General features: G+C 35.5%; 2 protein-coding genes across 3 annotated transcripts in view; both read right to left on the reverse strand.

Annotated features, from left to right (window-relative positions):
• LOC149549921 (uncharacterized) overlaps positions 1-23208 on the reverse strand; it is a 161776-nt gene that overhangs the window by 82056 nt on the left and 56512 nt on the right. The window lies entirely within an intron of this gene.
• Positions 12352-13006, reverse strand: LOC149549924 (uncharacterized). Its single transcript, XM_089794982.1, has 2 exons — positions 12913-13006; positions 12352-12770 (listed from the first exon to the last, which is right to left on the reverse strand). Exons 1-2 carry the CDS (start codon positions 12995-12997, stop codon positions 12352-12354), a joined length of 504 nt encoding a protein of 167 aa, XP_089651108.1. The 5' UTR covers positions 12998-13006.

Consider the following 23208-nt stretch of genomic DNA (forward strand, 5'->3'; position numbering starts at 1 on the left):
TAAGCAATTGAATATCAAATTCAAGCTTAGAGAAACGTGAAACTAGCTTGAAAAAGTTTCATGCTATTACCAACATTTTGCGGTGACAAAATGTAGGACAACAAGACAAATCTAAAATCCTAAATCTCTTGGATTTATTTCAGATTTGCTCAAGTTTTGGATAAAGACTTACTTTCTCATGCTTGGTCGAGTTGAGGTAAAATTCTTTTGTTACTTTCAAGGCATTTGTATATATTTGCTTGGTTTGTTCTTGCAAATCTTTGTCATTTCCATTTTCAGCTTTACATCTCTTCTTATGTACATAAAGTTGTTCCTTATATATTTTGTCTTCTTTTCCAAGTTGCATGTGCAAAGTTTTATTTTTCTTTCATATGCAGTCGGGTGTAAAATCTCGTTGTTAAAGAAAAGACAAGTTTAATTTTCCCTCACATGCGAATGCAAGTTAAAACCCACCATCACACATTCTATGTACCTCCATATGGCTGCTCTATGGTTGAAGTTTCTCCCACATGCTTACCGGATAGAGTGTCACATTTTGCACATATTAAAACATGTTATGCTCAATGTGTTCCTCAGTTTTTTCCCTAGTTTACTTAATTCCAAGCTTGCTGGTTTCATATGCAATTCACTCCAAAAAAAAAAAAATGCGTTTGGCTATTTTACTCATATTTGAGCTATTCTGAACTTGACCAATTTGTTCATTCTCCATCCTTAATCATTCCATTCATTTTCCCTATCCATACATTGTCTGAAAGCTGTGTTTTTTCATCAAAAAACTTATCATCGATCCCTCACATGAAGATGTTCTCACATTATGGGATTTTCACATGACAGTTGTGCAGACATACCATTTTGCAATGTCAAAAGAACCTACTCCAACAAAGAGAAAGGACAAAAACAAGATGAAGTATTAGTATGATCAGTATCATAACTCCATTCCACCATCACAAGTAACTTCCTATTGTGATGAAGTGCAAGATACTGACAACTCTCATTTCTTGCAAGAGTTGGTACTGAAGCTATCGAGAATATGACATGGATCAAGCGAAGCCATATTCACTATTGTCCACTTTCCCCTTGGCAGCTCGTGAGCCAGAATTCATTCTTGCATGTGCAAGAAATTTTGATGCACCCTCTCCAACCATTAGAGATGAGGACGGTAATACTATCATTAGTCTCAATCTTGAGACTATTGATCATATTTTTCATGTTCCTAATACTCCAATTGTTACAAACATCACAAGACAAAAGGCTTTGGAGCAATGGAATGAGGTTACCCCCTATTGTACCAAGTTTGTCAGTGATAATTGGTTAGTCACTAAGAGGCCAAATCTTGTTAGATGGCCAATAAAGGGTGCGCGCTAATGTGATTTTAAGAAATCAATGACCTCATCACATTGCTCAATAGCTCAATAGGGCTCAAGGATTCAAAAACTTTCGAACCCTAGACGTATAAGCACATCTCACTCATAATAAGGTCAAAAAAGAATGTATTTTGGGACGAATTAGTGAGTGATTAAATCTATGAACAGTTAGTGAATGTGTTGTCTACCAGTGTATTCAACATGAATTCCTAAATGGTGTATATTGTTGCTTCCTTGGTTACTTTTTTAGGTATGTCAACAAGAAATTGCAGGTCTTAAGTACACGGGTGGGAAGACTATAATCAACTGCTTTTGAAGCAAAGTTAGATACAATTCCAAAGGGTTCAAGATGCCTTCCTTGGGCATTTCATGTGCTTATTGATAAAGAACTCCCAAATTGGCGAGTCTCTAGTGATGCATGGAACAAAATAAATGAGTATGGTTGTATGTTTCTAGAGTTTCCCAACTTCACATATTTGTGAGTTAGATGTTCAAGGGAGAGGCATACACTTTTCCGAGGTACCCTACAAATAAAATTATACTCAGGAATTGGCAAGACAACTCATGGAGGTACAAGCTTATCAATCCAGTTTGCACTGGTTAGGAGTGGGGATCTCATCATGTAACCCATTGAAGATCGGTGGGTACTCATTGGATACTATGCCTGAAGCAAAGAACATGGATTTTGAATTTCAAAGGATCATGCTGAAAAAATTTGCAGCCATGAGCAGTTTTGATTGGAGAGAACTACATGACAAGATGAGGAAGCAATTCCTACACATACATTGTCTAAAAAATCTCTAGATTGATGTATGTACCGAGGTGGATATGTGGCGCATGGACTACACTCGATTGATTGTAAAGCAGATTGTGAATTTCAACTTGGCACCAATCCCTCCTAGATTTAAAGATGACAATCAAATCTTAGATCCCGAAAATGTTCAGCATAATGTGGAGAAGTTACCCATTCTTCCTCCTACACAACCATGAAACGAAAGCACTTTGATTTGGGATTGATTTCAGTCCCGTTCTTGCTAATACCAACACTTGGATGAAAAGAAGGGGTCTCAAGTGCATCAAGATAAAGCTCGAGAAAGGCTTTGATCCTGCTAGTCTGACTAGGTTGAGATTCGAGATGAAGGTAAAGTTAAAGGTGGGACATCATCATCAACATTTGAAACTCCTATTTAGAGTTTTCCCAAGCTATCTATCAAAGGAGGGAGGGACTCAAGAGCACTTGAGGTAAAAGGGATTGAAATTCAATCAATCCAAATTGACTCAAGTGATGATGACGCTAGGAAGTCAAAGGAGCCCTTACCATTGGTTCCTTGTCCTCCTGAGGTTCTTGTTGCAACTTCTCTTCTAGATTCAACACCAGTATCAAGTGAATCTCATGATTCACCCCTAAGCATGGCTATGGATGCATTCTCCACGGAGCATCCATCTCTTGAGTGTTCTGTGACTATAACTCTAGCATTGCTCGTGTCCTCGGCTGCACCTACATTGGAAACAAGAGGGGATTAGTATGACTACGAGAGTGTTTTTTATACATATTCCTTGTCAATTTCTTTTGTCACTATTCGATCTACAACGTTGCTTGACATGACTTCAACTCAGTTTGAGAAATTCATAATTGGAGTTACACATAGCAGTCCTACTCCTATAGCCATTCAGACTAAGGCACCTGCTATAGTTATTACTGTCATGCAGGGCAATCTAGAGTTAACTATAGTGATGACTACTCCAATTAGAAACATTTCTTCTTTATAACCCATGAGTCCATGATACCTGTAGCACATTTTGCAAGATGGGACAACATCACATGCAACCAGGCCATCTAAATTAGAATTGGTGATTTCATCCCAATCACGAGATTTCCTTGAAGGTGTTAGCTTCTTGACTCAAAGATGCAATTAGGTCATGCACCATCTCTTCAATTCCATTGATACATTCAAGAATTCTGACTGCATCTGTGACGGCTTGAACTCCTTGAGAGACAACTTCTCCAAACCAATTTTTTGCCACTTCCATGATCTCCTTCTCTTGAGGTGTTTGAGATGTAGTGACTGCATGTCGCGAAGACTGTTGTTGAATAATCTCATTTAAGCGAGCAAGCTCCTTCTTGAGCTAACTCTTTTTCTCCCACAACTCATGATTGCTCTTTGATACATTAACAAATGCATCATGAGTATCTTGTAGACAACCCAACCGTAATTACTTACCAAGTTCGATTTTGGTGAACTTGTAATCTGAACGGTTAAGTTCTTCAACCAATTTGTCCACCAGTGGTTCAGCAACCTCCACAAACTTAGCCTTATCAGAATCAACTACGATCCTTGAAACAATCTTATGTTTCAAAGATTTAGACTTGGTTTTATTAATAGGATGATTGTCTGGGGGCAACACAACCTTCCTTCTCTTGATAGTAATCTTGCCCAACCAAGCAGGTAAACTAAAACCAAGGGGCAGTAGCGACCATTGCAATTATACTTTTGTGGTGATTGAACATGCTTTAGTTTGTACTATTGTACTGAGAGGTACCCGATGAGAAGATTCTATCATGAATGCCTCAAGACAAGTTATTGAAGTATCAAGTTGGGAAACTTGACTTTCCATGAATGTTGGGAAATCTTCAAACTTATTCTCCAAATTCTCCCACTACTCAACTATGAGAATAGGAGGAGCCGCTAAAGAGATAGGAAGCGCCAATGCGTTCACCTCTAAGGCAGGGATGGTAGATGTGAAAACAGTGGAGAATGAGTCCACGTCATCATCTATGACACCTAGAAAAGGTGTTTCCTGAATGGATGGACCTTGCTGATCTATTGGTCGTGGAGGAGATATGATGATAACCTCTCCTTCCTCTTCATCCTCCTCAGGTTCTCCAAATTCTTCCTCATGAGGTTCTTGAACTTGCGCAAGTGCTTGTGAGGGTTCTTGAGATGACTTAGATCTCTTTCCACATTTCAACTTGAACTTGAGAGATTTCGTTGAAACGAACGAAGACGCACCATCTTTGCTTGAGATTTCCAATTGAGATTTCCTACTAGGTGCTCAGAAACCTCCACAATCTACCCCAAGTTTGGGATTCACCCTCTTGAGACCTTTGATCTTCAAACATTTGTTAGTATTTGCTAGGATGGATTGAAATCTATCAAAAATGGATAAACCTTCTTTCTACTGCCACTGTATAGGAAAAGGATACTACTTGTCAAAATCGGCATGATGGTATTCCAGATCAAGAATATTATCATCATTGTCAATCCGAAAATTAGATAGAATTTCAAGCATGTTAAGATCGATGATTTGCTGCAAAGTGAGTCTGCAGTAGTCCATTCTCATGATGTCCTACTCCATTCGCATGTCAATCCAAATATCTTCTATACGATGGATATGGTGAATGCTCTTTTGATCATTGAGTCCATCATACCTAGCATTGAACCTTTTTAATGTGATAAGCTGAAGGGCCTCCATATTCTTTTCCTTGTAGACTGAATTGATCATATATTGACCAATTACCAAAGGTTTGGCAGAGTTGATACCAAAACCTAGCCTATGCAAAGAGTTTTAATAAGATCGTACTTCCATGAGTTGTCTGGTCAACTCCATCAGAATGATTTTGCTGATAGCATACCTAGATAAGGTATACAATTCTCCTTTGAAGTACCCAACTCTTAAATAAGTGAAAGTTGGAAATTGAATAAAGATGCAACGATATTGATTTACCTTATCCCATGCTTCATCAAACACTCGCTTGATTACTAGTTGTTTATCAAACAAACATCGGAAATATTCAAATAATGCTTCTTGGACTCTCCTATAATGATATTTGTTGTTTGTCGAGGTGATTTGATCATAGTAATCCCAAATAGGAACTTGTACCCGATCCCCTTTGGTGGAAAGCCTCGAGAAAAATCCCATAGATGCAACTATGTAGACCAAGTAGGAGTTCATGTAAAATGGTGTCAAGGTTCCCACATTAATCAATTGCTCAGAAATAGTGCTACTGATAAGCTCACCCCAGAAGATAGGTTGTTCATTGTCATAGATCTAAAAGATAAATTTGTACATGCATGGTTCAAAATCATTGGAATCCTTGAGATCACATATTTTGGTGAGGAGAGTAATTGAGTCTTTTCATTCTGATTTGAAACTAGATCTATGAAGGGTTTTAGGCCATCTTAAAAAATCGTTTCTTTTTTAATCTAGCCAATAGGAGTTATATATTTTTCATAAGTTGCCTTATTATCATCCCATATCTCCTATGACATTTCTTTTGTCATATCCACACATTCTGCGCTTTGAGGTACCTTGAATATTTGTTTGATAACCTTGGGATCAAGACTAATAATAAACTTCCCATCTTCATTTTTTATTGGCTTGGTCTTTGGGCTGAAATGCTTTGCAAATCCCAAAACAAAATTTGGTTCCAAGGCAGCCATAGGAAAAGTAGACACCAAGTGAATATTGCTCTTCCTGATACGTCTCATCTCTCGATGTGAAGGAGCTTCAATCCTTTGCGAGAAATCAGCCATGTCAACGTGCCCAATTTTTGTGTTAGAAACATTGTCTAGAATAGACAAGATATGAGACCGAGTCGCATAAGCCAACTCTTTGTCATATTGATATATCATCTTTTCTTTGGATTTTGAGAATGAGGGCATATCTTGTGTTGCAACACGAAAATTCCAAAATGTGAACACATCATCAAAAGATATTGGTTTCATAAAAATGTTGATTCTAGATCAGCAACAAAGGATTTATGAAGGGCAAAATGCTTAGAGTATGGATTAAATACTCAAAGATCTTGTGTAATAATCTTGAAAGGCATATGCAAAATGCGATTGAAGGAGATGGAAACATGTGGGAAAGAATGAGTTCTTATGTATATGCTTCAAGGAATGAATGTTAGATGCATGAGAATGCGTGCAAATGTTAACCTTTGAGTTAAAAAGTATGACTTTTAGTCAAAAACGGGTTCTTTGGATGTCATTACATATAAAGTGATTTACATGTAATCATGGTATGCAATTGGATTCAGAGAATGGAAATGCATGTAAGTGGGAATGAAGAATAAGATTACATGTAATTGCATATGGAGAATGAGTTGCAAAGTGCTATGACATGTAACAATGGATGTGGAATGAAATGATGCACTTACATGAAAAGGAAAAAAGTCGAGTGAAGTGAAATGTACTTAAGTTCTTGGGAAAGAACTTGCAAATTCTTCAAAAAGAAGAAAAAAGAGAAAGCACACAAACAAACAACGGAAACAAGCACCAAGAAAACACATACCTTTGGTCTTAGACTCAAACATGTCAACAAACAAGTTGCTTCAACTGCAAATTCGAATTTGGAGTTTGGGGAAAATCCAAAAGTGTGAAAATGGGAGTTTTTGTCATATTTAAAGGCAAAATGCACTTTTCATGGTATATCTATGAACAAGTGTGCAACATCAAGCTAAAATATGCAACAAAATAGTAAGATAATCATGAATTAATAAGAAAGTTTGAAAATGTCCACTTGCTTGAAGATCAAAGAGCCAAAATAGCAATATTTATAGACTTGAAGACCAATTCTCCCTCAAATCTGGATTTACCAAAAACTATTTGACTTCCTCCACACTTGCAAATAATGGATGATTAATTAGCATTCAATGGCCGGATTTGCATGACAATGCCAAAAACGTGGTCTATCTCCCTCAATACATGAGACATTTTTGCAAAATACCAAGTGCTGGAACGTTTTTGCAAAAAATGTGAGCTTTGAATGCTATAGGATGAGGCGTTTTTGCTATGGGAATGCAAAAATGTATTCATAGATGGCACACATATGGATTCAAACCCCTAAACAACCCATCTTTGGTTAAAAACATGCTTCAAAACTCTCAAATTCTAGGTGTTTTTGTAAAAACATGATTCATAGAGGGCAGGATATGAAGCATTTTTGACATCTAAAGGCAAAAACGTGGTTTTCAATAGCAAACACAAGGATCACAAGGCCAAAACAACTTGTGTTGGAGGACAAAAGTAATCAAAAGCCCCATATGTGGACATTTTTCTCCAAAACATGGCTTCAAAACCTCAAAATCTGCATTGTTTCTTGTATGGATTTCAATGCCTAATGCACGGGAATGCATAAATATGCAAAAACAACCTCCATCTCATGGATTTCAAGCCATGTTTTGGGCAGATCCAGGCATTTTTTGATGAAAACATGTTCTTGGAGGAAGAAAACATGAATTATTTTGCCCTTAAATCTTCAAAAACAGGTTCTATCCTTGGCAATTTATGGAATAGATGTAAAACGCACTCTAAAGGAAGCAATGCATATTTTGAATAAGATGGAATGGTTTCTTTATGCAGAATGCACTTTAGAACTGCAATGACATTTCTTAAAAACATGCATTTGCCCTCAAGATGCAAAACTCATTCTAGAAGGAGCAATGCATATTTTAATGACTTGCTATAATAACCTTTTTAGTGCAAAACACACTCTTGGAGGATGATTGCATATTTTTAAAAGACTCAAATATGCGAGTCTCACTCTAGAAGGCCCATTACATATTTTAAGTTACATGTCTTTAGTTCAAAAACATGGTCTCTAGAAGCATTTGCATATTTACATGCAAATGGGTTGAAAGAAATGTTTTGCACAACTTAAGTGATCAATTAAGCACATGTTTAATTGATTTTTGAAGAAATATCACTTAATTGGGTCAAAAATAACATTTGCATAGTAAAATTAACATTTTATGAGCAAACATCATTTCAAAAAGTAATATATAACTTATATGTTCTAAATAAAACATAAAGTTACTTCAAAAATAAATCAAACTATATAGTTAATATAGTTAAGTGAAAAATCAAAAAGCAACTCAACTTTAAAATATAATATAAAGTGCTCTATAGTTACTTAAAGTGATAAATTTAAATGATAAAGTAACTTAAAAACATAACATAAAATGAATTTAAGTTATATTTTTCAAAAACCGAATGTCAACATTAAAATATAACATGATTTTTTATATTATGCAGTTACACCTAGAGAGTCCACTTTTTGGGCACTAAAATGATCATATCTTTTGATTGCTTACTCCAATTAAGCCCTAAGATAAATTGAATTGAAGGGAAAACTAAAAGCAATGATTTGAGCAAAGCCAAAAGTCCAAAAACTAACAAACACACATTCAAAAACAAGAAAAAGGGCGTTGAAGGCTTAAAAAATTCAAACATAGGCTCAACAAACAGAAAAACTAAAAAGACTTGACAAAAGCTTTCAATAAAAAGATTCATTATATCAATTAGAGTCGATTGATTGATCAATGTTATCCAATTAAATAACGAATTAACTTTAGAGAAAAACGAAAATAAGTTGAAAAAGTTTTGTACTGTTACCTACATTTTATGATGAGAAATGCAAAACAACAATAAGCATTAAGTAATCAGGCTTCTTGTGTTGATTCAAGAAGTATTTGAGCCCGTGCAAGCTCGACCTCCATACAGGTCATGGAATTATCTTTGCTTATGTTTTATTTTCACATGATATAGTGTGGCATAGCCGAAATCTACTTTGGAGAGTTTAAGTCATATTGTTAGAACCGATCAAGAGATGATCCAAGTTCTCTCTCCTTATGTTTATAATGTAAAAGTGCATCAGAAATATGGCTTTTGTTCATATATGAATTCTTTTTTCAGAATCTTGAAATCTGGAGTGTGGCTTATACAAGAATACCTGAAATATATCCCTTGAGATAAGAAACAGCTCTTTGTAAATCAAGAATAGAATTTTCAAAATATCTTTTATAATGTCAACGCCAAATTGGTAGATGTATTGGTTATGAATCTAAATGCTTAAACATTCAAAATATCTTTTATAGCGCAAAGGCCGGATTAAAAGATGTATTGGCATTGAATATTAATGCTTAAACATTCAGAATAACTTTTATAATGCCAAGGCCAAATTGGCAAATACAATCATTGTAATTTTCAAATGCTTATACATTCACCTGGTGATTCATCCAGGAAGACCAACATGGTCACGATGAAGGGTGTGAAATGGCAATCATTGAACTAAGGTTATTCTTGCATGATAAAGAAAAGAACCATCTGTAATTTAAGCAAGTAAAATGAAATGTTTAAAATGCATGTTAGCTCATGATAGTCCTTAGTATAGTCTTGTTGTCAGGTCGAGCAATTGGTGATCGAGTACATAGTGCCCTCACAAATCCTAGGCCAATGTAGGTTAGTGGCATGCTTGTTTTGTGATCACTAGAGGTCAGAGTTACTAACAATTGGCAGATAGGTGTATGTAAGATATCCTAAACCTAACTATCTCTTTAGCCGAAGCTATAACACCAAGATGCTCAATGGTTGGACAGTGATGCCCCAAGCCTAATTCCCAGGGTATGAAGTGCCTTTCTCTATAGAGATTGTATAGGGATGCTTAAGGGTCCGCGATTGGGAGGTTAAGCCCATGGCAGTGCTTCTCCTATCCTCCGACAAGCAAGGATTGCACAACTCAAGGTCAAGGTCTATTTGCAAGACATTTGAAATTTAGGTACTTTATTTTAAATTCATGTTATGCATTTTCATTTAAGTATTATAGTTAGATAATATGGTTGGCTTCTCTTTATTTGGATTAGAAGCAGTTAAATCAATTATGTCTTCACTTGAATATATATAAATAAAAAAGAAATGATAGTCATATATAGATGAAACTAAGGTAGTTATAACTGTGTTTCATGTTACCTTGAAAAGAATGTTATTTTTGGTTATTTCCAATTCATTAAATTAGTATAAAATTTTAGCTTGTTACACTTCGATTTGCTCCACCGTTGGTATGATCAGACGTTACCTTTCAATGCTTATTGTCTACAATGCCCATGGTTATGTCTTTTGTCTTCTCTAATTATTGAATGCCTTGCTTACTATATCCACGATGCCTTCGTTTTATCTTCTCAGTTGTCATGTATCCCTATCATCTACTGATAAATGTTGGGTGTGCTTTCTTTATCTCCATGTCATATCTTTTTTAACTACTTATGTCATTGTTCGACATTTTTTATCCCCGTTGAATGGAGGATGGAATTGCCCATCTTATATCTCATGTTGAGAATAAGAGGACACGTTGGAGGACATGCACATCTCTTAATAATAATGTCACTTTATAGTTACTCGCATCACTATTTTCTCCATCTTTGAGACAGAGAATTTACTTGTCAATGATTATATTAGCATTAATCTCTTCAATCCCTATTCATTTTGGTCACCAACAATTGCTAAATTTAATTGATGTCTAGCACTTATACTAAACCAATAGTCAATATCGTTGATGTCCCCATAGTTGGAAAACTCGCCAAGCCCCCCAAAAGTTTAATCGGGAAAAACTCGGCGATTTAAAAAAATAACACGGGAAAAACTCGGGAACCTAAAAAACCGCTGAAATTTAATTAAAAATACATTTATTTTGCAAAATTTAATGAGAAGATGCATCTAATAAGTTAATTAAAGACAATACAAAGTTTAGATATATATAAATGCATAATGCGTACAAAAGTGCATTCTCATGCAGAATGCTCATGGTAGGAAGAAAAATAGTAAATTACTAAATAGTTTCAATCAGTCAAACTAGAAGTAAATACTAAAAGTCTAAATACATCAATACAATGTGACAATGCCAATCACATCTTCCTCTTTCCACTTCACTAGCAGGAAAGCGAGGGGGTCTAGTCCTAGAAGAAGTGCCCCGCACTGGGATAGGGCGTGAGCTGCGTGACTGTGAACTCTGTGGCTGTGCCCCCTCGCTCGACGTCCCTACTGATTGGCTCGGCGTCCTAGAAGAGGATGCATCTCCTCCTAATGGTAATGTCTGATCCTCGCCTGAATCATCATCATCATCGTCCTCATCCTCAATGTCATCCATAGTGAACTGAAAATCAGTGTCAACCTCCCCCTCCATGGCCTGCCTCTCCAAATCAGCGATCTCATCTGGTGTAAAAAATGGACTTGGCTCCTGTGCTGTCCAATCAGAATAAGGATCTATCTCATCTAGATCAAGCGGACCAGGTAGTTCTAAGAGTTGTGACTTTTTTATGCGCAACTTAAGATTATAGTGCACATAAACAAGGTCATTAAGCTGTTTTTGAGTCATTCTGTTTCTTTTCTTTGTATGGATGAACTCAAATAAGCTCCAATTGCGCTCACAATGGGATGAGCTACAAGGTTGGGATAGGACTCTGAGAGCAAATTTCCTTAAATTGGGGGTATTGCCACCCCAACTTGCCCACCAAGCATTTGCAAAACAAAATTTAAAAAGTTATAAAGCAATAAAAAACAAAATCAGAAGCACAACTTATCAATTAGCAAAAGTTTTAAAGTTTGACGCTTTACCTGGTGCTTGAGTAGATCTTGCTCTCTTTGCTAGCATAGAAGAGAACAAAGGACCCCTTGATTCCACATAGATTTGTTGTTCGGTCACAATAAGGTCTCTCTCCTCTTCACTTGATATCATTCTCTCAATGCATTTAGAGAGACCTTCCATGACCTCTCCATTAGGATCTGAGTAGGAATCATCAGCCCTAAAACAAATAGAAAATGATATCAAGTCTACTACACAACCTTAAAAAGTAAAGTAAAATAAAGACTTATTAAAATCCCAACTTCAAGGACAATCAATTATCATAGTACCTGAATTTGGGATTGGGAAGTAGCCTGCTGCATGAATAGGTTGGTGGAGCATATTGTTCCACCTCCTATCAATTATTTCCCAAATGGGGTCAAATCTGAGACTGTCCCCGTGATAGTAACTTCTAACAGCCTCTTTCGCCCTATCCATGGCCTCATAAAGACCTCCCCTTGGGGATTGTTGCCCATCACATGTGCGCAAGACTAGAACCAGGGGCAGAGACATCTACATTTGAAATTTGAAAAATACAAATTAGTTAATAACATAGTAAGTTATGAATTGAAAATGAAACTTGAATAAACTAAAAATATAATGAAGTTACCTCCACAATCTCCTTAGCCTTTGCAAAAAAGCTATCATCAAAGACTATTCGTGCCACAACTTCTCCTTCGGGCTTCTTTGAGTAAGGTGAAGCAACCCAATCAGCACACACAAACATTTGCTTCAAAGCCAATATGTGGTCAAGAATACTTTGCAACGTCAAGAAGACCGTTGCAAACCTTATCATAGCAGGTCTCATCAAATCTTTGCCTTTAGTGGCTTTTCTCATCAAACTGAGAACCCATGGGTGATTATAGATATATTTCGTGACTCGCTTAGCATCTTCCACAACTGGACTCACCCAATCAAGTTTTTCTATGTCCTCCAAAAGAAGGTCAAGGACATGTGCTGCACAAGGTGACCAAAAAAGTGTGGGATGCCTCTCTTGGAGGATTCTACCTAAAAGATTAGCAAAAAATCAATAATCAGTAACAAACTTTCCATATTTAGTATTTACAAATTACATCAAATCTAAATTGAATAATACCATAGCATTACATTCATGATTCATATTGATTCAAATATAAAAAATTAAATCTACCTGCTGCCACATATGCTGCTGCATTATCTGTGATTATTTGCACCACATTCTCTATTCCCACCTCCATGACAACATTCTCCAACATTAAAGCCAATGTGGCTGCATTTTTCACTTTGCTGGAGGCATCGACAGATTTCCAAAACACCACATCATCTTTGCAAGCAATCAAGAAGTTAATAATGGTTCTACTTCTTCCATCTGTCCACCCATCAAATAAAATGGTGCAGCCATACTTCTTCCACTCTTTCTTTTGGTCTTCTATCAACAATCTTGCCCTACCAACCGCTTTGTCAAGCAACCTACAAAATTTAAGTGTAATATTAAATAAAGTGTAAGTGTTAGTAAAAAATTAAGAAATAAGTTATAACAATTAAGATTTAAAATATAACAATGAACTAAAGTGAATCTCAATTATTTACAATTACTAAATAGTAAAATACTAACCTTCCACTCATATCCTTGCGATTAAGCGGCTTGTACCCTTTGCCTGATATTGTCATTGCATTCACCATATTGACCCAATAGGGACTATCAGCGGCATTCATTGAGATATTGTTGAAAAACCAAAAATCAGCTGCTGCAATATCAGTTTTCTCATGCACCTCCTTAAACCATGCAGTGCCCTCTAATGATGGTTGTGCTCCAGGTGTGTTCCTAGGCACAAAATAACCACCTATCCCTGATGGGGATCTGGATGGTGATGATGAAGAAGTAGGAGATGTAGAAGAAGTGGAACCGGTAAAAGAGAAATTTTGTTTGCGGATCCGTGGGCCACGAAGAGATCCTGGTATGTTCTCAAGTGCTTCTTCTTCCTCTTGCTTATCAAAAGGAGCTCCTTCAGATTCAGCTATGGCTGCCCTCATAGCTATTTTTGCCCTCTCCCTATTCAATTTTTTCTCTTCAGCAGCTGCAAGTAGGGCATGGATGAATCTTGTTTCTTCATCAGTTACCTTGAGACAAGGATTTGAGTCATGTTTCTTTATGCCTGCAAGGTGGTATTTGAGGCGGTTTATGCCTCCAGAAATAATTCTCTCACAGGGAATGCATATCACCTTCCCAATATCATTTGGATTTGGAGCTTCATAGGCATACCGCCATGCCTTATCTCTTGCATTTTTAGGCCGAGTGCCTATATATCCAGATGGGCATGGTGTTTGTGGCCACTCTTCTTGTGGGTTTGTCATTTTTTTAATGGTTGACCACTGCCCTACACATAAATATATAGAGAAATGAATAAACAAAGTTAGAACTTAGAAGCTAGGGTTTCAAATGATTCAAACTTCAAACTTGAACCATATCCTTAGCAAACAACAAACTTCAACCATATCCTTAGAAGCTAGGGTTTCAAATGATTCAAAATGATTTTAAATGATTTGAAAACATTTACAAAAAACAACAAAAACAAAAGAATATTTGTTATAAAACTATAAAAAGTTTTCAAACTATGATAACATGAACATACCTGGAAAGAAATTTGTCTTCTAAAATCGGTTAGAATCCTCTACAATCCACTCAAATCCGCCTTGAATCACTTGCAATCAGCCAAGAATGCCTCCAAACCTTCTTCTCTTCACTCCTCAAGGTTTTGAACAATGTAAATACAAGAAAGAATGAGAAAAAACACACTCACTGCCGCTTAAATCCGTCACAGGCCGCGTTCACCAGTAAATCGCGAGTTTTTAGGAAAAACTCGCCGAGTTTTTGCCGACTACTCGCCGAGTTTTTACCAGATTGTCGAGTTTTTAAATCGGCGAGTTAACTAGTTAAAAACTCGCCGAGCTAGGAAACTCGGCGAGTTTTCCATCTATGGATGTCCCTATTCGTATGCCTGAAATGAAATATGACTCTCTTCGTGGTTGAATGAGCCCAATGCCCTCATGTTGCAATCAGATATCTTTTTTTTTAATTCTCTTACTAATCTCTCAATGTTTGATTTTGATAATTGTTTCAATTTATTTGATAAATGATTAGCGTCTTTTGATTATTGATTAATTCTTTAACTTGACGAAGTTCCTCTAGGGTGACTTAAAATTATTTATTTAATTATTAGTTATGATTTATTTATTTATCAGTTATTATTTAATTATAATTACTATATTGATGGAAAACGGAGTCCAAATGGAATTTCTCATAAAAAATGGGCTCTACAACTTGCCACTTGTTTGAATGATGTCAATCTTGGATACTGCTTGGTTTGTGTTTTGTGAGTCATGTTGTGTGCCCCGTGTCACTTGTACTCTTTTCTTGGTTGAAGTAAGTACTTCGTTTGTGTTTGTCCTTCATTTGGCCTGTGTTTTATTGTTTCATTATTTCAAGCCCCCGTGGTGTGGTGTGATATTTTCCCTCAGCTTGGTTTGCTCGTGCCATGGGAGAGTTGAATCATGGCAAAGGGAAGGATTGCAATTTGCAGGATGATGTGGGTAGGAGTACGACTGACAAGGGCACTGATAAAACTACAATTGGGAATGTTGGCGATGGTGAAGGAAAGTTATCTTACAAACAAGTGGTGGCTGAAAGTTCTCCAACCTTCTCGGCAGCCGCGGTGTTCAAGGTTGTCATTCACAAACAAAATGTGAAACCAGAGTTGCGAGGAGGAGAAGGAAGACAGGCCGTAACCAATGGAGGTGGATTCCACGATGAAAGTAGTGCCACTGCTGGTGGAAGTGGAGAAGAGAATGGTAAGTATCCTTCTCTCGGACCTAAGATTCTTTCTCTTTCTAACAAGGACATGGTGCCTGCAATTTTGAATGAAAGGTCTAGGTTGAAAAGCATTGCTATTTTCTTCATTTGTTTGGATAAAGAGGCTTTGCCTGCTAGAAAGTTTTTTGATGATTGGCTAGCGGCAATGTGGGGAAAAAAGCTTGGCATTTATGTGACTTATTGTAGAATGATTCAAAAGGGTTTGTTTGTTGGTTTTTTGAAAAATCACAACATGCAAGAAAGAGTTTTGGAAAAAAGATTCTGGAATGTTGGTAGGTCGATGTTCAAGGTCTACCCATGGTCTCCAAAAGGTGATTTTGATAAGGTAGTTGCTACGGCTCCACCAAATTGGGTGGAAATTAAGAACTTGAATGTGGAAATTTGGCCGTTCATTCCGCAAATTCTTAAACCGCTAGGCTCAATTTTACAAGTTGAGCAATCTAGGGTAACTTTGCCTCACCTTAATGCTAGAGTTCTTTTGGTTCTGGCTCCGGATGTGGATTTTCCTGACAATATTTCCTTAGATTTTGAGGGAGAAAGGTTTTGTTGGGAAATTGCCCTGTTGGGAAATTTAAATGCATGTTTTCATTGCAAACTTAATGGGCATACTAAAAAGGATTGCCTAGCTCTCTAGCCTTCTCGTAAAGAAAAATTTAATGTGGTCAGTAATCAGGAAGCTTCTGGTCTACCAATCACAAGTAATAAGAATGCAAGCAAAATCCCCAATAAAGATGAGGGGTCTATTATTCATGGTAAGGAGAGAGGTAGCTTGTAGACAGTGGATCCCGTTACCACTTTGGGTCTATAGCCTTCAATTGCTAATACTATTGACATTCCTATGAGCAATAGTTTTTTGTTGTTGGCAAACCCTCTTTTTGAAGAAGAGTTTGATGTGGTGCCGGCTAATAGCGGTGCCTCGGATATTATTCCTGCACCCGTAGCTTCCCCCCTATCAAGAGGTCAATCTAATATCCCCCAGGAAGTTATTAATGTTCAGCCTGCTCTAAATGCTCAGTAATTAGCCCTCATATCCATTAAAGAGAGGGCAGTTAAAAATCAGCAAGAAAATAAGGAGGTGATTTCTATGTCTTCGGCTCCCGCTTCCTCACCTGGATCTTTAGCCCTGGTAGTATCTAATTCGGAGGGGCGTTTTACAGAGGTTGGTAGAAAGAAGAGAAAGATGGTAGAAAGAAGCCCTGGTCCTTTAGGGGATAAAGGGAGAAGGAATCTTCCTAATTGTTTTAATAAGTTATGCAAGAGTTCCAAAACTCCCCCTAAATTATTATGATGCTACATATCCATAGCTGGAATGTTCGGGGGTTAGAAATGCTTGATAGGAAATATCTTGTTAGAAGATGGTGCAATAAGTTGAAGGATAAGGATATTATTTGTTTACAGGAAATTAAGGTGGTTGGATTTCAAGCCTATTCTATGTTGAAGTTCCTTTGGGACAAGTCTATAGGCTTCCACTCCAATCATGAGAGAGGGAAGGGTGGTGTGGCTATGCTTATTCAACCTAAATGGGAAAGCTCTATTGTTAGCCATGGGTGCTCTGTATGTCAGAGGGTAATTTGGGTTATTGTCAAGCAAGGTCAAAGTGTTTTTGGTATTTGTAATGTGTATGCTTCAAATAACTATAGAGAAAGAGCAGAATTATCAGAGCGTTGTTGTGTGCACTTGCCAAAGATATCATGGGTAGTCGTGGGGGATTTTAACATGGTGGAGCACAGAATTGATAAGGCTGGAGGTTTGCCTCACTGTTGGAAAGGTAATGAAATGTATTTTTGGTATAAATTCAAAAGAAAGTTTAACTTGGTGGATCCCGTGGAAAATATGCATGGCAAGTTTCAAGACATTTAGTTTACTTGGTGCAATAATCAGTCAGGTAAGCAAAGGGTGTATTGTAGACTGGATAGGGTGTCTGGGGATAGTTCTTCTGTTTCTTTCCTGCAACAAAATAGTCATGCTCCAGTCCAAGTTGTTCCAACTTCTCTCTCTAATCATTCACCTATCCATACTTGTTGTAGGATAGAAGCTTTGAGGAATCCTCCAGTTCCTAAGAGGACTCATAGTTCTTTCAAGCTTAACTCTTCGCTCCTCGAGGATCCTGATAATTACTATATCAGAAACATATTATTTATATTAATTATATTATTATTTTTATTATTTTCATTTTTATAGGTAATCCACCGAAGCCTAGATTATTATTGTGAAGAGAAATTATTAATATGTTTTAATTTACAGTAGATTCGAACCCAAAACCTCTCCAACAAGAGGCTTGCAATTTACCGATGCGTTGTAGGCTCTTGCCTATTAATTATCTTATTATTATTAACATATGATTATTATTATTTTTATTTATTTAATATCTCTATAATATTATTTTAATCTGATCAGTACTAATTATGTTTATCAATAGATAATTTTAAGTATACATTTCAATTCACCTAATTGTAGATATTAATCATAAAATATATTTATTAAGTATTTTTAATTAACATATATAGTTTTAATTATTTGGTATTTAATTTTTGCAATAGCTTAATATAATGAGATATTTATTAAATTCTCCCAAGGGAGGGGATATTACACCAAATTCCAAAGTTCTCTTTAAATATCTGAATATTCCTTTTACTGTTGCTAGATGTGATCCCCTAAGATCTACCTAATACCTCACCACAATACCAACTGCACTAGCTATGTCAGGCCTAGTTTGAGTCAAATAGTATAAACCACGAATCATAGATCTATATCTTGTTTGGATAGTAATAGGAGAATCATCATTGTTAGTCAACTTACATCCTATAACCATAGGTGTTCCAACTGGTTTGAAATTTCCATATCATATCTTACTCACAACTCCTTAAGATACTGAATTTGAGATTTAAAGATGCCATCTTTTGTTTGAGTTATTTTCAGTCTCAAAAAGTACTTCATCTCACCTATCATAGACATCTCAAATACATCTTTCATTTTATCAGAAATTTTTTTGCTTGCCTCATTATTTCCTCCAAAAATAATGTCATCCACAAAAACTTCTATAATCAATAATCCATCTGAATTAATTCTTAGGTACAGATTAATGTTTGCATTTCCTTTTTTGAATCTTAAATTGAGCAAGTGTTTATCTAACCTCGCATACCAAACTCTAGGTGCTTGCTTCAATCCATAAAGTGCTTCCTTCAACTTGCATACCATATCTTCTTCTTTAGTCAATGAAAATCCATTAGGTTGCTCAATATATACTTCTTCTAGTCCTCCATTCATATGCTACACTTTGAAATTCTAGTTTGATGCATATGCCAAAAACAATCTAACTACTTCTAGTCTTGCTATATGGGCAAAGCTTTCTTCAAAATCAATAACCTTATTGTTGCGAATAACCTTTACATACTAGTCTTCCTTTGTTTCTTACCACTTGTCCTTGCTCATCCATTTTATTTCTAAATACCCACTTTCTTCCTATAACATTCTTGTCTTAAGGCCTAGGGACTAATTCCTATCTATTGCTCTTTTCAATCTATTCAAGCTCATTCTTTATAGCATTACTCCAAGATTCATCTTTACATGCTTCATAAATCTCAAACAAGGAAAACATCTTTCCTTTATACCTTTTACAAACAATTTATTAGCTCAACCTATTAGAGCTTCCCCAATGTGCAATTAATTACATAGGACCATGCTAAGACACACACGCTGTTATATCCCAAATTTTGACCTAATTTAAATTTATTTATAGCTGTTGAATTGAATGGATTTTCCTTCATAATCATGTAAAAAGGGTAGCTAAATATATCAGTTATATTCATTATTTGTTTAATTGTTTAATGATGATGGTTGTTATCCAATTTTTTGTCATATGATGATGATGGAAGTTAGCAATTGTTTGGTTTCAGAATTATGGTTAATAATTAAATTCCTTGCTAATATCTTCGTAAATATTATTATGGATTTATCATGGAACTTGTTACTATTGTGGAAAAGGTTGCACGGGTGATTGCAAGAGAAGATGAAGGGGAGAAGCATTGTTAAATGGTATCAACAGAATGGGGTACTATCTTAGTCCACTTAATTAGTTGACAAGTATGACCTCTAACTATCTTGGTAAGGACCTAGCGACTTGTATAGCAAGGTACAATTATTTGGACACGCATGAGCTATTAAGATAAAAATTAAAAACATTAAGGATTTTAACTTAATTAAAATACATACCTTTATCAGATTATGGATGACATTTCCATCATTTCATTGTAACATATATTTATGTACCTGCACATAGATATAGAAATAAAGGGTGACACCATAATATCATTTTTTAGTAAGATTCTATCTAATACGCACATGTAAATACATGTACAAGAAGATAAAATAATCTTCCTAATAACACATGTATTTATATATACATAACATAAGATATGACCTTGGATAAAACACATAATATGATCTCATTTTATAAATACATCTACGTGCAAATAGATAAATATATTACAAAGTATCTTTGAGCTACAACCTTCAAATTATTTTTCTTATTTATTCAATTCTTTACTTGAAACCGAAATGCACACTTGGCATATTATATCGGCGTCCAAGAAGGCAAAACATTTCTTATGAGTTATGGCTTCTTGGAAGCCTTGGGAAATCGAATGCCTTTATATATATTTGAAAGCCGAGAGAAGTTGGGATGTATTATTTTCCCTTCCATGATTTTACTCTTGCATTTTCTCTTCCACAATTTTACTCCTACATTTTCATTCCATGGTTTTTTTCTTCAATAAATTCTTCCCACAGCTTTTCTTCTTGTTCCTATACCCTTGTTGAAGGCGGAAATTGGACGCATTATGATATTGCAAACAGATTGTTTTTGGGAGGAAGCCAACTATTAAACATCAAGCCAAGACTTGCATTTCTATGTTACACTAGACCAGTTAAGCGTTCACATTTTTTCTGAGTGATATATCTTCATTTTTATTTCTGCATTATAGATTTTAGCAAAAGGAAGTACATCCATAGGCAAAAGCCTACAATGCAACGGTAACTTGTGAGCCTCTCATGTAGGAGGTCTTGGGTTCGAATCTACCTTCGCTTACCATGTAATAATAATTAATTCCCACAAATAATAATAATTAATCTAGGCTTTGGCTGTTTACCGATCTTTTTTAAAAAAAGTACATCCATGAGAAGTCTACACTTTAATATCAAAGAGTCTAATCTTCCCATAATGAGTAAAGACAATTGTCATGTCGAGATCAAACATCTTTCTTATATTGTTGCAAGTTAGAACAAAATTATATTTTTGCAAGTCTTAGGATTGTTTCCTCAACCCATGAAAGTTGAGGTATACTGAATAAGTATTTAATCATACAATAGCTGAAGATCAATAGATTGAGTTGGTTTACTCTGAGATTCAAAACCCTTGTGACTCACCCGAATGGAATGGCCAAGGAGGAGGTGAAGCGGTGATAAAGGAATCTACAATAACATGGAAAACAAAATTAGAAATGATATAACAATAAAATAGTAATTTAAAGAAAAAGGGAAATCGTTTAATAGCTCATGCATGTTCATACTTATTGTTCCCCTATTGTCAAGTCAAGTAGTGGTGATCGGGTAATAAAACCCATCCAAAAACCTTAGTCAAGGTCGTTAAAGGGCATGTTTGCATTCATAAGATCACTTGATATTGGTAGAGCTAGTTATTCAAATATGTTCGTCCATAACTATGTGGACATTCTAAACACCAAAAATGCTCAAGTGGCAGGACTAGTACCCCAAGCCCGATCCCGGGGTAGGGAGGGCCTTTCTTTTCAAAAGATTCTGTAGGGATAGAGATGGTCCGAGGTTGGGAGGTTAAGCCTAAGTTAATGCTTCTCCTCTTGCCAAAAGCTGAGGCTTGCACAACCAGTTAAAAACCCGCCAGCTACCTCTTGTTTGTTTGTTTCTTTCTTTCCTGATATGGATTTATTTTCCTCTGTAACTGACCGTGTATTTTCTTTACTATATACTAAAGATAGGAAATCATTATTTCAGTTACTTTAGTTCTCATATATTTTATTAATTCAAATTTCTCTACAAACCAATTTTAGATCTCTTTCTATATATATATATATATATATATATATATATATATATATATATATATATATATATATATATATATATATATATATATATATATATATATATATTCTTAAAGTCATGTCCTTTCATAAATAATATAATTATATTAATTATATATGTATTATATTACATTAATAATATAAATTATATTTCTTATTATTAATATTAATAATACTTTTTTTATATTATTGCATAATATATCATTAATTCAAATATAATTTAAATCTCATATTTTAATAGTAATATATTATGCAATATTATAGTGTGATTATAATAAATCATATCTATATCATTATTTATATTTTTATCATTTTATGGATTTCTTATTTTTCTATATTTTAATGATATAGTTCTTATTTTGAAAGGGATATCACAATGTCATTGTGAAATCCTTTTACAATTGTGAATGATTTATGAGTAGCATTTGTTCGATTTATTCCTTCAACAAAAATAGAAATGTTTCTCGTTCATCAATAGACTTGCCACCACTTTCATATGATAGGGAAGTGAAGTACTTATTGATTGGAGATTAAGTCTTCTTAGATATAACATTGGGTTATGAGGATCTGAATGTAAGGGACTTGGGTTATGAGGATTAAGTCTAATTAGATTATGTAGGTCTTGGAAAAGTATTCAACCCACTCTCCTTCCTGAAGATTGGCTCATACATAAAATCCTAACAGCATTATTTGTTGGTTGTACTTGTGGTTTCCTTTGGAGTGAAGCTCTCAGCTAGTTAGATGATATACTGGTTCACAATAGCAGCATAATGAGTATTGACATGTTGGATGGATATGACAGTCTAAAGATTTCGGGTCCTTGAATTGACATGCACAGTGCATTTCTTACACGTTATTCAGGATATAAAGATGGGAACTCTAACATTGGCATTCAAGATATAAAGGTTTAGCATGAAGTTTACAAGAAAAGGTGCTTGTCTCAACTAAAGGTTTTCCAACAAGGATTTGGTTTAGACATTTTGGAGCAGCTGATATAACTGGGTTCCAAATGATGAATGATGATTGACCATAAAGGGCAAGGCAAACTAAGATTAATCTTCAACATGTTTGTGATGTTCACCATTCATTTGATGATGCGAGCAATAAGTTGCTTAATTCAAAAAAATTCCAGTTGAGGTGTTTGATCATTTTCATGAGGGTGCAAGTGGTTTGATCAATGACTCTGTTAGTGGGCCAGTCACTCAAGAGTTGCCTTTAGTGAACATTGATGGTTCTCATATATTCTTCATGGGATTGTCTCATGATTTCATTGATATGGTAGGAATATCCTTTTTGATCGGTAACTTCATATCATATATTTTTTTAGTGGCTATTTAAGTTGGAATCATATGGCCTATTCGGATTTTTCTTTGACTACATTAATTTTCCAACAGCATGGGAGTGTTGGGAGGTATAACTTTGGGATAGAGATGGAGTCTAGTGATTTTCCTTGATTGGCATTGGTTTGTTGACATGTTTG

This window comes from Cupressus sempervirens, chromosome 7, assembly GCF_028749045.1.
Source record: "Cupressus sempervirens isolate cs-2001-9-10 chromosome 7, ASM2874904v1, whole genome shotgun sequence".
In the NCBI taxonomy this organism is placed as follows: Eukaryota; Viridiplantae; Streptophyta; class Pinopsida; order Cupressales; family Cupressaceae; genus Cupressus; species Cupressus sempervirens.